The following is a 16457-nucleotide window of genomic DNA, read 5'->3' as shown; positions in this document are numbered from 1 at the left end:
TGGTCAACTCACTCGCTGCAAAACGCAGTTCGGTTTATATTTTAGAGAAAGTTGTATGCTTTGTAAACAGTTACATGTTTTGTAGGCAATACTATGTTTACAAAATGAATACCGGCTTTAGTAATTTGATTAAAGGTAAAAGAGAGAAATATACATTTTCCGGACGTGTGCTTCCCCATAGAATAGAAATATTCATTTTTGGTTTATTTATTTATAAAACTTTATTGTTCCAAGTAAAAACATACTTATAAACAAATGGCGAACTTAATGCTATAAGCATTCTCTCCCAGCTAACCATTAGGAGAAACAGAGAAAAGTTGTGCGGCGCAAAAAGTAATTAAAACACAAATACTACCACATACTAAAATACAATAATAACTACATATATAAAATAAAAATATAAATAGCAAGGCATATATACATAAGGCTACACATATATCTCTAACACTGTCCTATAGGTCAGTGTAAGAGATATATATGTAGCCTTACGTACGTTGAGTATGGGTTTGGGCGTCCCGTCTCCCAACTCGTACCTACCACGCGAAGATGAGAAAGAACTAAATTAGGAAAGAACTAATAACATGAATAAATATATTAGGAGAAAAGTAAATTCGAGACTTGTGTTATGGGATACTAACTCAACGATACTCGTTGGACGTTTAATTCAACATATATTATATAAAAATACATATATAGATAAACGTCCAAGACTAGTCCAATATCCACTAGTGAAAGAACTTAATAAAAAATATGTAGGTACATACATAATTTCTGCACCACCAATAATTTTAATATTAAAAAAAAATAAAGTTTCCATTCTCCTGCTTGTATTCTCAGTCCGATAAATTCACAATTTAAATATTAAAACCAGTATAACCACCCTGGCAGTTAATGACTTCCTGCAGGCATGAAGAGCTCCTGTATAACGGATATTAAATCTCTGCCAGCCGGCGAAGTGAGTATATATAAGAAAAAAATCTTCTTGCGACTATACTGATGACTTCTTAATAAGAGTTGTTTAAAAATTTTAGTTACTTTTACTAGATGTTGCCCGGGGCTTCACTCCCGTGGGAATTTTGAGATGAAATATAATCTTGGATAATGTACCTTTCTAATGGCGAAAAATTTTTTGAAATCGGTTCCGAATACATAGAAATTCACAAACGCTTACATCTTTATAACAATAGTAACCAAATTTTCAATTTTTGTTATTTCCAGCAACATTGTTACAGTCTCCGAATTATCACAATGATGTTAAATATTGTACCTATATGTTATTTATATCATATATTAAATACATTGCAAACTCGGACCTATTACCGCGGCATAAATCCGGGTAACTTGATATGCAGCCGACTAAAGAATTTTGGGAAATTTTGATTTTTTTATTTTTAAACGTGATTGTTTTGTAAATTCAATTTAAAAAACCTATTTACTTTTCTTTCGTGTTTCTCTGTGTAGGTACATCAACTGTTAAATAAATCGATGAATGAATATAAAACACGCAGACTGGACAGTATGATGACGCCGCGCGTGTATCGTCAGATAGGCCGCACGAATGAGCCCAGACAATGCGTCGCAGGTGACTGAGTCTATATTGTTTATTGAGCATGAGCTTGTGAAATACTAGCAACCCAGGGTGGGTTTCACCCGAGGGAATAGATAAATTTGATGTTTCGTTTTAAATATAGCGGGTTCCACCTCAGGATTTTGGTAGTATATTGATCATATATAATGATATTATTTACATATGCTATATATAACCGCGATTTTTATCGTGGTTTTTTTATTTGGAATTAATTTAACGCAATCAAAATAGGCTAGTTGTAAATTTTTTGTATTGATGACTATTCAAAGGCCTTATGTTAATAGAAACACTAGTGAAAAATACTGTGATAATGACAATGCTTTCAAATATATGTAAATAATAAATAATATCAATTTGTCAACTAACTACTAACAACATTCGGAAAATAAAATCCCTATAAATTTTAACGTTATTTTCTTCTTTTCCCAGAAAGTAATTGACTTTTTTACAACTTGCAATTTGTTCACGAGACTTTAAAAGCGTCATGTAATTTTATATTGAGCCTGAAAGACTGCGCTCGACGTCAAAGAGAATCAAATAAAATGGTTATCCTAAAAGATTAATTTTGTTTCAACATTTTGTTGCTTTGTAACTAAAATGCACAATTATTATGTAAAAGTACTTGCTTTTTTGTTCAAACATCTTCATTATTTTACATCAAGAAGTTTGTTTATGTCTTAATATTTTACTGAAATTATAGTTTTTGACTTTTACAAGCTGCGTCCCAGGCTTCGTTCCTGTGGAAATATCGGGATAAAAAGTTCCCTAGTGATGTAAATACTCTACATCACTCACCAATAATGTTACTACCTACCGATGAAAGAATTTTGAATATCGGTAAATATAATAAATAAGATAATTCCGAAGATTACTAATGAAGTCACTTGTTTTAAACTTGTAATACCAAAGCGAGTAACAATTGACCAAGCGTTATTTAACTGCTCATCTTTGTGCTTATTTCTCAAGCCGTGAAAGATTTGTGGCTTTTGGTCAGGCCGACCTTTGTGTCTATTGGCCAAGTCTTTGAAAATAGTTTAGTCAAATACCCAGTGGTCAGGCGGTTCAATACTATCAATTAGATAAGTCTTCACATTATTTTGTCTCTTATCAAATGAAAAATAATCAGTCTCCCAATTTTAAATCTTGAAATATCAGGAGTAGAGCTTAAGAGGCGTTATTATGTAAATGTCATGATTTTTCTCCCATATACATCACTATCGGCCCGCCTCGCTTGGCGGCCCGGCCGTCTGGCTTCGCTCGGGTAAAACATAGTAAATTATACACCTAAACCTTCCTCAGGAATTACATTATCTATTGGTGAAAACCGCATAAAAACCCGCGCAGTAGTTTTTCAGTTTAACGCGAACCGACAGACAAACGCGGCTTAGGATTTTGTTTTTAAATATGTAAGGATAATAAGAATAATTTCAAGACCTCCATTGAATCATATTTAAATAAATATTATGTATATTTTTCTCTCATGTTCATTACATATGTGAACGTACGCGGGTAAATCGGTAATCGATGAGACTATTGAGCATGGACGGCAGCTCAGACGGATTATAGCGAAAGCTGTTATAATTTTAATGCACTAGTGATGTAGGTACTTTGGTCCGGTTATATTTCACAAAGGATGACTATATTTATTTTTTATGTATTGATTTATAAAACTTTATTGTTCCAAGCAAAAATAAACAAATAAAAGCATTCTCTCCCAGCTAACCATTAGGATAAACGGAATAAATAAATTGTGCGGCGCAAAAAAGTAACATAACAAACTTAAATAAGCTAAAACATACTAGAAAAATATGAATAAGCATTAATTAGAATTTCACGGATTAAAAATTATAATTTTCAGTTGCACAATTAATATTAATAAAAAATGTTAGCATTGTGATTTTGTCGAACACTCTTTGAAGAATAAAATACTAATAATAAAATACATGTTAATATTTAATATACTTTTTTTGCAATAGCGCTTAGCAGTAATAATGTTTTTCGTAACAAGCCGTATGAGATCGATCCTCTGACCAATTAGCTCAGTCTTGCATAGCCAATGTAATTAACACGATGTCACCTTTGTGAAAAATCAAACAGGTTTTTGCTATTTAATTACCAAATAAATTTAATTGTCTTAGGTATACATTGTTTATTTTTCTTAATTAATTAAATTAAGTACTTCTATTCCAAATGCCAATTATGCGTCTCATGTTCAACAACCAATTTATTTATTAAGACTAATAAGAGATTATAAATAATCTTGGTTTACCAACAACACCAATTAATGTCACAAATACGAGCACAAATCACTAAAGTCAGATTCCAATTTTAAAAACTGTAATTTAATCAAAGACAAGCTTTTACAGCAGAGTTCGCAATTAAACAAAGAACGTCAACTTTTGAAAACAATGGGCGCGAAAATAGAAACTTCCCGCGTTTTCCCGGGTATGTGCGTCGGGACTTCGCGTAGTCCTATGACTGGCGGTCCTGGATGCTGGACCGCTCCTGGCTCCCCCCGCTCCTGCCCGTCTCTCTGGATACGGCATTGAGCTATTGCCTCAGCTCGACGCAAATTGGATGTGGTTTGTAACAGAATTAATTGTTGCAAAATTCATTATATCTGCGTCTAACGTTCACATACAGATCGTATATTTGGCTAAAATTGACAAATGTTTGTCTGAAATGTGGTTTAAAAAATATGAAACGTTAAAATTAAATATGAAATTTTATTTCATCATCGTGTTTTTTTAAGTAATACAATAAATATAAGTTTATATACAATAATGACGATTATTGGAAACACTATACATACGTATAATGAAAACTTATCTTTTCCATTAAGGTACAGAATAATTAATAACGGTTAAGTTAATGCATGCAGATTAAAGTCAGTTTAAAATTTAACCGAGTTTCAAAAGCAAACCCATTCATTTTAAGTAAGATGTTTACGTCTGAATTAATAATAATATAGAAAATATTTTAAGCCAAATTTTGTTTTGGACATTTGGACAAAACAAAATGTGTTCTAAAATATTTTAATAATTCAGACGTAAAAATCGAAATCTGATTTGATAACTACCTATCACTCCACTATTACTATTGTTATCGATTATATGATGTAACGAGCACAAGTAGCACGAGCCTTTCCAATCGATATTCCATTAAATTGGCGGGAAATCGCCCTGATTGTATACAAGTACATATAAGTAGATCCAATTTGCCTCGACCGCTGCATGCATTTGCATGTATTATTTTATTTTACAGCATGATAGAGTATATGGTTTGTATGTATGTTACTGTGCACCATGGAAATAGGATTTCCGGAATTATTACAATATACTCCTAGGAAGCGATGATGTGCGATTCTCTTCTAGAAATTTCCTTCCTTGACAATTCTATAGTTATTAACACAGTGTAATTGTTTTTAGAATAAAGACTATTTAATTTTATCATATTGTGTTGTAATTGTGTCATATATTCAGAGAAGTTTTAGTGTTTTCCCCAACCATCACAATACCTTTTTCTAATTCAATTATAGCAATCTATTCTACATAGTCTATACCAGCTAATTCACCTCGTAAAGTGTGGTAAGTAGAAGTTGTTTGAACAAAATTAACAAGGTTGTGCCTTTAGCCAAAGTAAATCCAAATCGTGAACTTTCTCTGGTTCATCAAAGAAAATTATATTAGATAATTTTTCTTTTTGGCCGAGTAAAGTGCTCCAGTTGCTCACAAAGGCAACTAAAATGGAGGTTGTATTTATGTTTCAAAATGACTGTGAAAATGAAAAAGCTTCTCTAGATTTCGATAATTTTTTATAGAATAATATTAAATAATAAATAATCTGTGTAGATGTGTATGTTCACTATGCTTTTGACTAAATCTAGCAAAATCTAAGGTCGACTTTAGATTGACCCAATTCGATTTACGACTAAAACATAACCATATACTATTTCGCTGGTAGAAATATGACATAGATATTCGTGCAGGATGCCGACGACCGTGCGAATTGGAGACGAAACTGTTGGAAAACGAAACCTGAGTTCCGACGCTCAACTCCTGGGGAAGATACCATGATGAGAGAGAGAGAAATCCGTGCAAGGTAACTTGACATTTTTATTTATTTCTAGTTACACTCTAGTGTAGTAAATGTGGTTGACTGTACGATATGACATTATTTATCCTGAAATTCATACAGCAGCACGAAATCTGAGATAGGTAGATTTATCGTCATCAAAAAATATGTACTTAATATAAAATGTTGATCCAATCCCATTAATACCAAGTATTTAGATTGAAGAGCCATCGAAGGCCGTACAACTTAGTAAATTGATGAGGTCCATTTAATTCGGCAGATTAAAGTTTTCCCTGGCGACCGGGGGTAACGTAAATAAGAAATCTTAGCCAAGTGGCCTCTTGAAAGATCGAATTTCGTTTTTCATCTTGTAATCTGATTTGAAAAGTCTGTAATGAAAATAAATCGATTTTTAAGGATCTCTCAATTTAAGAGATTGTGATGAGTTCCCCATGCCCTTTAGAAAAATATTGGCACTACCACAAAAAGCTATGGTGTTTACCAGTCGTTGACCAGTTACAATATTTTTAAACAAAGATGGGTTTTCGCCCAGGTTTTCCCCATTTTCTTCCCAAAATGTCTGGCGCATACCAAATTTATAGATGGGTTTTCGCCGAAATTTGGGAATAACGATAAAATTAAAGAAAATTATTATGTTTAATGTGATAACCGTTTATTTCTGAAATGCAAATCGTATTAAAAATATACCTAGGTTTTTTTGAATATGTTAATAAAATATGTTTAATATTAGTTTTAAGATTAAGTCCCGACTCGAGGGCGGGGCATTTATATAATACTAGCTTTCGCGCTCTATTGCTATTAGCTGTGTACACTCACAGCTTTAGAATATATTAGTGTATTTGTGTGCAGTGTATTTTTCTTTTTCAATACAAATATTTTGCCCACTGAATTTATTTTCTACCCTTTCTCAAGCCCAGCGGGTGAGGGTGACATGCATGGTCACTTAAGCAGAATCGGTGTTTATAGACGACCGACTTTGCTGAGCTATATTTAGCGGCGATTCACCCTTACACGATTCAGCTCGTGTTATTACAGCGTTATAATGACACTTGGAGATGGTTTAAATAGCTTGCAAAAATAACCTAACAGTTAGTAATTAACGAACAGACAGACAGAGAGATTAATACGTGCTGCGAATATTCGAGCAATTGCTAGTTTTGTATAAAACATAGCTAAGTATATAATTTCATAAATATATGAAGTTTTGTATATGTAAGTTATTTTTTTTTGTTAGTCAATCGCGTAAAACTTAGGTACCAATGAAATTTGGTACCCACCTACATGGATAGAATATAGCCTGAATAACACACTTCGACTGTATAAATATATAGTAAGTAGGTAACAATATAGCAACAGACTAAAAGTAAGTACATAATAACACTAAGTAAAAACAAACAGTTTTCTTTATAATTATTTTTATTTCGATCACCAACAGAGTTTTGTACAATTTTATAAATATAACATATTATTGGCAAGGTTTTCTTGTTAAAAAAATATATAATTTAACTTACCGAAAACATACAATTTTTATTAGTACTTAAAAACATTCGTACATACATTCGATTGAAGCTACAGTAAACATCTGAAGCACTTACGATAATGGATACTGACCAGCAAAGGATCTCCACTCCTTATATGGGAGTAGTTTCCTACTCCGCGTAGTTCAGCGTCAATATTAATATAGGCGAAAGTACTAGGACTACAGAAGCTATGCGAAGTTAATGCTTCATTTCACAACCGCATAGGTAGTAGGTACCTGATAGACCATTATTTAGAATGTGTGCATCCGCACACAATTGATTTTTAAGTATATTAATTAAATCACAGGTTTAAAGCGAGTAGGTATAGATGTCGATAGTTTAGACCGAGGTAGTATTTAAATAAGTTTTTTATAAAAAAAAAATACATTTTTATTGTTGTCAGTGAGATCTTATAGTCTTCAATGTGTGTCAAAAAAATGCATGCCCATGCGTGCAGTAAATCGTTAAAGATTTTCCATGTCTGGTCTTCTGGTCTTGGTCAATCTTATTAATACATTATCATCCACTAAACATGTGTATAAAATTTAGTTGACAGATTCCGTAATAGTCTAAGATCATACATAGAGACATAGTACATTGCAAGTTAAAAAAAAGCTTGTAAAAATAGACCGCATTTTGAAGTAAGACGAGGATACCTTGCGCTTACGCAAGGGGCAGTAAATGAAATAGGTACTCGACGTTAATAAGAGATATAGGTACTTCATTCAAAGTTGAAAATAAATAGAAAATAAATAGTAGAATGTTAAATGTGGAAACATAAAAAGTACTTGCATGCAATGGAACTAAGCCTTAATGTCCACTCACCGTGAATCCTATTCCGACTGTAGCGGAGAAGTTCCCGGACTGAAACTTTCCCGTCTCGAATTGGACAAGGAGGGACGTTTTGCCGACGCCACTATCGCCCAGTAGGATCGTCTGAAAAAAAAAAACGGGTTGTAATGCGCGAGTGTCGGCAAAAGTGAAAACTTGAATATTAACATTGTGCATTTTTGACGTCTTACGAATTTTAGATCATTACGTGTTTGACGCGAGTTTAATTTTTACCCATCACAATAAATGCACAACGCCGCTAAACAAGTATTCACTTAAAAAATTAAATAGCTTGTAAAAGTCAATCGAGAGGGAGGTATATAGTGGCCCACAAATTTCGCACCATTTGTCGTGAAACTATGGTGTATAAGTGATTAATATATTATAAGTCGTTCGACTAGCAAAACTGCTTGTTTCTAGTATTTCGGTGTACAAGAAATTGTTATAATTCTTATAGACACAAAACAAATTACTTTGAAAAATAACTACTCAGTAAAATTATATTACAAAAAATGCATAAAGGTATTTCCAGCATTACAAAATACTCGCAATAAATAATTAACTATGTTCCTAATTTTGATATAACTAATTAGGAAAGTTAATTAAGGATATAAAAAATAATAAGCTCCGGCTAAAGTTGCAATAACAGAGTTTTTACTAACAAGATTCACAAGTTAATAAAGATTCCTCGAGTGCGAATTGGATTCATGCGCAATGGGTTCCGTGCCAAGTTTATTGGCACTTTTAGTGATCGAGGGGTTGCAGCCTCTTAGATCCATAGGTAAGGTGTGTGTGAAAATAACCGTTTTTTTCTTCAAGAAATCCGTGTCTAATCATGGGTTATCCCGAGCAAAAGCTCAGGGGTAAATTGGGCTAAAAAGTAGCCAGGTTTACTCATCGTAAAACCATTTTTAATCTGGACGTTTTTACCATAGAAATAATAACTCTTTACGATTTTTTACTTCATTGATTATTGATTTTAGATGTCGGATGCTTAGATAATTTAGGTGTTGATATTTTAATATGTGGTTTTACTTTCTACTAAAAATAATTACAGAAATAAACAAAAATAATAAAAAAATACAATAAATCTAAAATTACCCGAATTTTACAGAAAAACCTTATAATATTTACACAAACACTTGGATCAAAAAATTGACTTTAACCCTAAAAGGAAGAAAGAAATTGACTTTACTTCTATTAAACTTTTCTTAACAAGAATCAAGGCGAAGTTATCGACAGCAATTTGTATTTTTAATAGGTTCCACCAAGTTACCGAACCTCGTTAGTATCACAAAATTAAAGACAGACATTTGTTTATCTTTCATGCTTATATGACCTACATTTAATTGTGTTAATTGCCGTCTTTGGAGAAAAGGCTGCGGTGAAGTTTGTTGTGCCGCTTTTTCTTCACATGTGCTTTGAAAGTTTGCAATAGACTAAGTTAACTAAAATTTTCGACGTCAATAAGTGATGAATAAAGATTTTTGAATATACTACTATAATTTAACTTCAAATTTGAAAAATTGGATTTTACAGATTCGTGATAGAATAGTCATCGTAAAAAAATTAGTTACGAATGAACTTTCAAGTACGATTTGCAAATTAACTGTGTCCGTTATTCTTCACATTTTCATTCAATCTGACGTATTTACACACAGAACTGGAGACAGAAAATAAATAAAATAATGAAATCACCTTATGAATAGGAACATCGTCATCGTTGTAGGTCTTCGCCGGAGTCTCGGCGGGGGGTTGGTAGTCTCTGTAGCCGGTGGGGGAGGGGGTGCCCCTCTGAGCTGGAGCCCTCAGGGTGTCGTCCTCAAACACGTCATCGCTCATACTGTCATCTGTGGCCATTTGCTGGAGAGAAATTTAAAAGTATTTAAAAATTGTACGATCCGAAATACAATCTAATTGTCGAAATCGAAATCTTCACAAATACTGTTACAAAATAGATACATATGAAGTGGCAAGATACGGTATCTAGGGAAGTTCCGTCATGCAAAGTTTTAAATTAACATTAAAACTTCTAAAAGACAGCTAGCAGTCGCGTGACCGTATCCACTATAACGAATATGATAACCTCCTTACGAGCACTCTTTGTAGAAGTGTAAATATTAACTTGAAACTTCGCATGAAGGATCTATCCAAGGTATTACCACTTCGTATGTATATAGTTATTTTGTAACAACCTGTAAACCTGAGAGGGTGCTACTGTGCCACGGTGTACTTTGTCTCTGTGTTATTTAAAGTCTGTTAAATTATTTGAGTGCCGATGGTCCTGAGTGTCAAATAACGCATATTCTTTGAAGCACTCCTTTCATTTTATCCAACATTATGGAGGCAGACAAGTTCAAACAGGGGAAAATTGTTGAACGTCACACTCCAGAAAACGTAATTACGTTCGATTTTCACAGGCGTTTCCTTATTTACAAATTGTGATCTGGTTTACAAAATGTGTAAGAATATTTTTGATTTTATACGTGAACAGAACTCATGAACAGAACAGAAAAGTTTTAGCTCTTAATTAGTTAAAAACTTCAATTAGAACATATTCTGAATCAATTTTATTTTAGGTACAATAAAAAAAGAGAAATAAGAATTAAATAAGAATAAAGTCCGTTCATCTGGAGTCATTCATACAAACTTTCGCTTCTTGTTTTTGCCCTTTGGGGTTTAAAAACAGGTAAACAGATTCTTGTACATATTTGTATAGACAGATGTGTACTTTATGTGTTATTTCAAGTTTTATTACCCTCCAGCATTTCATATAAATCCTCCTTAATACTAATTCACGGGAATTATCACTCATGCAAGTATTGTGTCGTCGCATCGTATTGCAGCATTACTTCGCGCACCTATAACCCCAGGTAAGCGTCATATTACTTCCGTGTAATCAAATTCCACTGATACAATGAACCTTCAAAGGCTCTATCGATCATATTGAGCAATTAAGGGATATATTCGAAAGTACTATCAACTCTACACAAAGCTACCCAACACTAACCTTTATCTCGTAGTAATAGCTTTCAAAATAAAATGTACAGTGTCACATGATGTTGTATGTACTTCACTGCGAGTATAATCTAAAGGATATTAAATTCTGCAACATCGAGATGCGTCAAAGAGATATTTTAGTACTTGTATACCGGATTAATTTTCAATATGGGTTTTCCTGCTATACCTGTTTCAAGTTACAAAAATTGATAAAAATCCTGGCATTGTGCCAACTGTCAGATCATCATGATTCTCACAAAATTTTAACTATGAATGAAATTATGACTATTCTTATCGTCAACCTAAGTCGTCAACGTTTCAATATTATACTGTAATGGATGGAATAACTGGAGCTTACCCCATATACAGCACAGTCGTAAAATTTACGACTCACGTGGAAAGAGAGACATCTGATATATGTTATGCAGTGCAGATGTAGTGATGAAAAGATCACTTTATGGTGACCTGTTTACTTAGTCTGAGTTTTTATGCAGAAGGTTTGGAAAATATGGAACGAAATCATCACAGTTGGCCTTGCTACAAACTTAAAGGTCGTCTGCATGGGTACCTCACTCCCATCTATTGCTAAACAGCAGTGCTTGCAGTGTTGTGTTGCGGTTTGATTGAAGGGTTAAAGACAATGTTGCCAGATTTTTTTTGGCAAAGCGGGATTTTGCAACCTAATGAGTAAAAAGGGATTCTATCGTCAATGTCAATAGAAAATAAAACGCAAATTAAATATTTAATTAGTTTTTTTTCATAAGTACTTTTAATAAAACCTCAATAGCTAAATATTGAAAAATTAAATGACCTAATTTACAAATAACGTTAGTTTAGACACTAAAGTTAAGTTTAGTACAAAAAATGGCGATTTTCTTGCTTCTCACTGCAAATCCTAAAAAGTGGGACAGCACTCTCATTTCTTCTTCATGCCCAAACGGGCATGCGGCCTGTTTGGTAGTACATAAAAAAAGTAATATTTTTAAACCTACAAATTGACCAATCCTCTGTTATGGAAAGGTGAAATATTTTTTATATGTTGTATTACATTAGCAAAGGTCGATGTTTATGAAACACAGATTAACTTATGATGTAGTCCGTTTGAATAACACCTTTATATTATATAGGTTAAATTCAACCCAGTGTGTTATCTATTCATAACACAATATGCGGAGGGACAAAGGACGTGACACGTGACGTGCGTGCGTGACAGACGGACAGACAGCCGCGTTATGATTATGTATGAATTGTGACACGTATGTTGGACTTTACATAGCGAACTATGATCACGGGGCTTTATCAAAGTTATGTTGATTTATTTGTTGTCTTTAAGAAATTACAATCTATTTAATTAGATACGTCTACCATTTTAGTGCAAGGAAATTTAATTTCTGCGTATTCTGGGAATAGCTAATTTTTGTCTTATTATAGTATGCATAAGACCATTGAGGAGTCCCCTCGTCAGGAGCTGATCTTAGATACAAGTCATGCAGTTCATAATAATCCATTGCTATACAATTAAAACAACTATACATAAATCGGTCTAATCGATTGAAAATCAAAATTTAGTTGCAAGTTTCAACCCAAACATTCATACGTACTACATGTATACATTGCAAGAACAAAAGCTTGTAAAACATTCATTGCATCTTTTTGTGGTCGTTTAGCGCCATCTGTCCACAGTCAACAGAAAGTGATATAGCAAATAGCAACGAAAAGTTATGGGAAAGTCGCCGGCGTGGCGCCATACGACGACGCACTGATTTTCACCAAGTTTTCCCTAGTTCTAAATCGTGCGGAAAGGTGTCACACGCGATAAATGATTTTCTTTGATTAGACGGGCCGTTAATTCTTTTTTGAAATTATTATTAAGCAATATTGCTGGAGTTTTCCCCCATCATGTCATGGGACATAGGCCTCTTATATAATATATATTGAATAACTATATACACCGACAACGTCGCAAATGAGTAGATAAAAACTGAAACGACACGTTATCATTTTTATTCAAATATAAAACAAATTGGAAAAACATACGAGAATGTTTTCCATCAACATCTAATATGCATATAGAGTAAGCAGTTACGACATTTTGCATTTTAAGATTGGGGTATACATCTCACCCCCGGATGTGGGGGTGAAATAGGTCAATGTCACCCCTCATTCAACTGGTGAGCGCTGTCTATTCCAGTCACGACGCCGCGCGCCGTCCTAATACAGACAAGGGTTGAAACCACCGCCTGTAGGGTGAGGGATCTCGACACAATAATTGTTTCGTACACTGAAAATAAAATGGTCAAAGATTTTTCTAATATTACTAATACCTACATATACAGTATGTATTTGGAAAACTAGGTCTTTATAATCATCTATAAAAAAAAACATTTCAAACATTTTATTTCAAATGCAAAATATATTTAATGAAAAAAATATGATTACATCTTTAGTTCTTCAGTGGAAATGGGAAAAATAGCAAATTAAAATTAAACTTAATCTATACATACATACATAGATACAAATTAAATTAATTTAAACACTTTTTATAAATAAGAAATAGAGGGTGTAAGTTCGTATGAAACTTCGTCATTTTTAAAGTGAGACACAAAACACGGGATTGGACATTTTGGCTGGAAGCGGTACACGTTAAATTGCAGGAAATAGAACAGGATACGTTGTGGGAAATATGCCGAGACATGTAACGGAAAATTGAACGGAAATCAATATTGAACTTACACAATACGAAATTCAATCAAATAGGTAAATTTTACAAGTCTCTCATAATACTTTGATTATTTTAGAATTATACAATATTTTACACACGTATTTTTGTTTGGGATGATTTAACAATCTTCGATAAAATCAATAATAACAAATGACATAAGTTTAAAGCTATGAAAATTCCAATATCAGGAAGCTCTCATTCCATGTAAATAATCAAAAGTTCAATAAGTCGCTATCTCTCAGTGATTATGCAGACTTGTAAGTAGTATTGCTAAAACAGCTTGAAAAATATGAATACTTACATACTTCTACCAATAGTAAGACGGAGAATTACTATTATTTATTACTAATAATTAATACCACTGATATACAAATATCAATTAATACTATTACTAATAAAAATAGAATAGATACAAATCGTATATATTTTTCAACTTCTCGTATTATTAACGTATGGTTAACACTATTTTACGTTAATGGTTAACACATTTATATTTTTCAATTCATGCTTCAATATTTCAAGATACGGAAATTAAATAGCTATTAAATAGCTCTAACCTAACACAGTAACAGAAACCACCACACCTCACCTCTTCTCCGTGCTGTCCTAACCACTTTCGACCTCTGACCAAATACGCTAATTATAATGTTTTTTTATCGTTAACATAAACAAGCAAAGTCATGATAATCAGTCTTATATTTTATGATTTATTAATTTATCCGGGTGGAAACATTATTCTTATCATCTTGAATTTATTAATTAGACATTCATTAGACAGATGATAATGTAATGAATAAATTCAAAGGGAATATATCTCGATATTCTGAGGCTCATTAAAAATCCGGCCAAGTGCGAGTTAGACTCGAGCACGAAGGGTTCCGTACCAAAACCGTGGCAAAAACATCACGTTATACCTAGTCCGTTTTTAATGTTTGTTGTTATAGCGGCAACAGAAATAAATCATCTGTAAATTTTTCAACTTTCGCAGTTTTCGAGATACAGCCAGGTGACAGACGAACTACTGCTACTTGATGCGGGTTGCGGCTCCGTTATGCTCCGTTGCTTTCTATAGGTTTTGACATTGACGTACGTCGAAAAGATACAATTTCTGCGTTGTTCTCCGTCGTCAACGCAATAAAGGACGACGGAGCATAACTAAGCAATGGGCCGGGCTCTTACTAACTGACAAAGATATTAATCCAGTTAATTCGCCTAAAAATGTACCATTATCAAGGCAGTTATCGCCTAAACTTTCACGTTGAGTAGTTTAGTAGTTGTATCAACATTTTTGCGATAAAAGTAGATGAAAAAAATTCATAGATGAATAAATATGAATGGTTTCGGAGCTTATCCTTCATAGCTATCGATAAGATAGAAGCTTATTTTATTTGCAATAAATTGGTCATACAATATGTATGTACAATCGACCGAATGCCTAGTTTCCCTGCATGAACTCTATCCGGTTGTAATACGGGCGAATTTAAAATGTTTGGATAATTCTTGTTGGTTACGCAATTTTTGAAAAGAAACTTTCTCTTTTTTACAGCCTAAAGGGAAAATACTAGTTACTAAGTACAAAAGTTTCTATATTAAATGACATCTTTTGTATTTTTTTTTCATTAAAAAATAATAAATATATACTCTTATTCACTTAATGGAATATTGAATAAACTTCTTACAAGTTTAGAAAAACAAGTCGCACGATTAATTTAACTATTCAATTTCCTTGGACTTCCTTGAAGAGCGGATTGCACCAATCAACTTTGACGTTAACTTTATTCTGCGCACCGCCGTTTATATAATAAAATGGCGTACTTTGCTTTTTATCTACATAGGTGAAAGTTAACGTCAAAGTCGACAGTGGTACAACGGCCTTGAAAAAGTAATACCAAACTGACAAAAAGTGTAGATAGAGCCTTTAAAAGATTTATCATATTATTTTTAAAATTCCGAAGTTAAACTAAAATTAGTAAATAAGTATGTACAATACTTTTTTGAACTTACTTTACAATATGTGCCTAGGGTACTTACCTAGGGTATAGGTATAGGCATTTACCTAGGGTTCCTAAAATTTTGCTAAAGGAATAAGGAACTTACACTCATTTCGTGTCTCGATCAGCCTCACCCCCACGTCGGTCACAATATACACCACAGTATCATAAACCAACCACAAGTAGTCCACAATGTAATTGACACATCCCTCAATCCAAGATCAAAGGCTACATCCAACACAGAATCGAGAGAACCTCCCTAAATTCGATACACATTAACACTTACAAGTTAATCCGATAAATAACTATAAATAACCATTGAAACACGTCACAATATCATTTTTTATAACCTGAAAACGCAACTGTAACGATCAACACAACGTAACATGATTTCTACGGGTCAAAAACTCAAATTTTGAGGTTATCTTTCGGATCGGTAAATGTAGGGCACATTGAGAAGTACACCATAGTTTTAAGGTTGAATTTCCCGCGAATTTTCACGCTTGTGTGCGACATCCAGCATTGTAGGAACAAATCCCAAGAGAATAGTAGATATAGGGTTTGATTGTGTGAGTAGGGTGAATGATTGGATTCGTATGTGTGAGATGCACAGCTACACAAGAGATTGAGGTTTTCACATTATAAATTAATGTATCTTGAGATTATTCTTGGTAAATCCATATACTGAAACATGAAGTATAATACCTTGT

General features: G+C 33.2%; 1 protein-coding gene across 5 annotated transcripts in view; it reads right to left on the bottom strand.

Moving 5' to 3' along the window:
- The window catches only part of LOC128683783 (ras-related protein Rab-37-like), a 36126-nt gene extending 19897 nt beyond the window's left edge, over positions 1-16229 (bottom strand). For 2 of the 5 annotated variants that reach the window (XM_053769729.1, XM_053769731.1), the window contains exon 1: positions 3858-4071. Coding sequence is in view for 1 of the 5 variants with exons in the window: in XM_053769732.2 (XP_053625707.1) it covers positions 8029-8139; positions 9733-9897; positions 15854-15859 (282 nt within the window). In the remaining 4 variants the exon portion in view is untranslated. Of the gene's footprint in view, positions 1-3857; positions 4072-8028; positions 8140-9732; positions 9898-15853 lie in introns of those variants that run through there. The other 3 variants (XM_053769732.2, XM_053769730.1, XM_053769733.2) reach the window with 3 other exon arrangements.
- Between the last annotated feature and the right edge of the window lie 228 nt (positions 16230-16457).

This window comes from Plodia interpunctella, chromosome 3 (genome assembly GCF_027563975.2).
Source record: "Plodia interpunctella isolate USDA-ARS_2022_Savannah chromosome 3, ilPloInte3.2, whole genome shotgun sequence".
In the NCBI taxonomy this organism is placed as follows: domain Eukaryota; kingdom Metazoa; phylum Arthropoda; class Insecta; order Lepidoptera; family Pyralidae; genus Plodia; species Plodia interpunctella.
The sequence above is the reverse complement of the archived record's forward strand: the minus strand, read 5'-3'. Positions and strand labels throughout refer to the sequence as shown.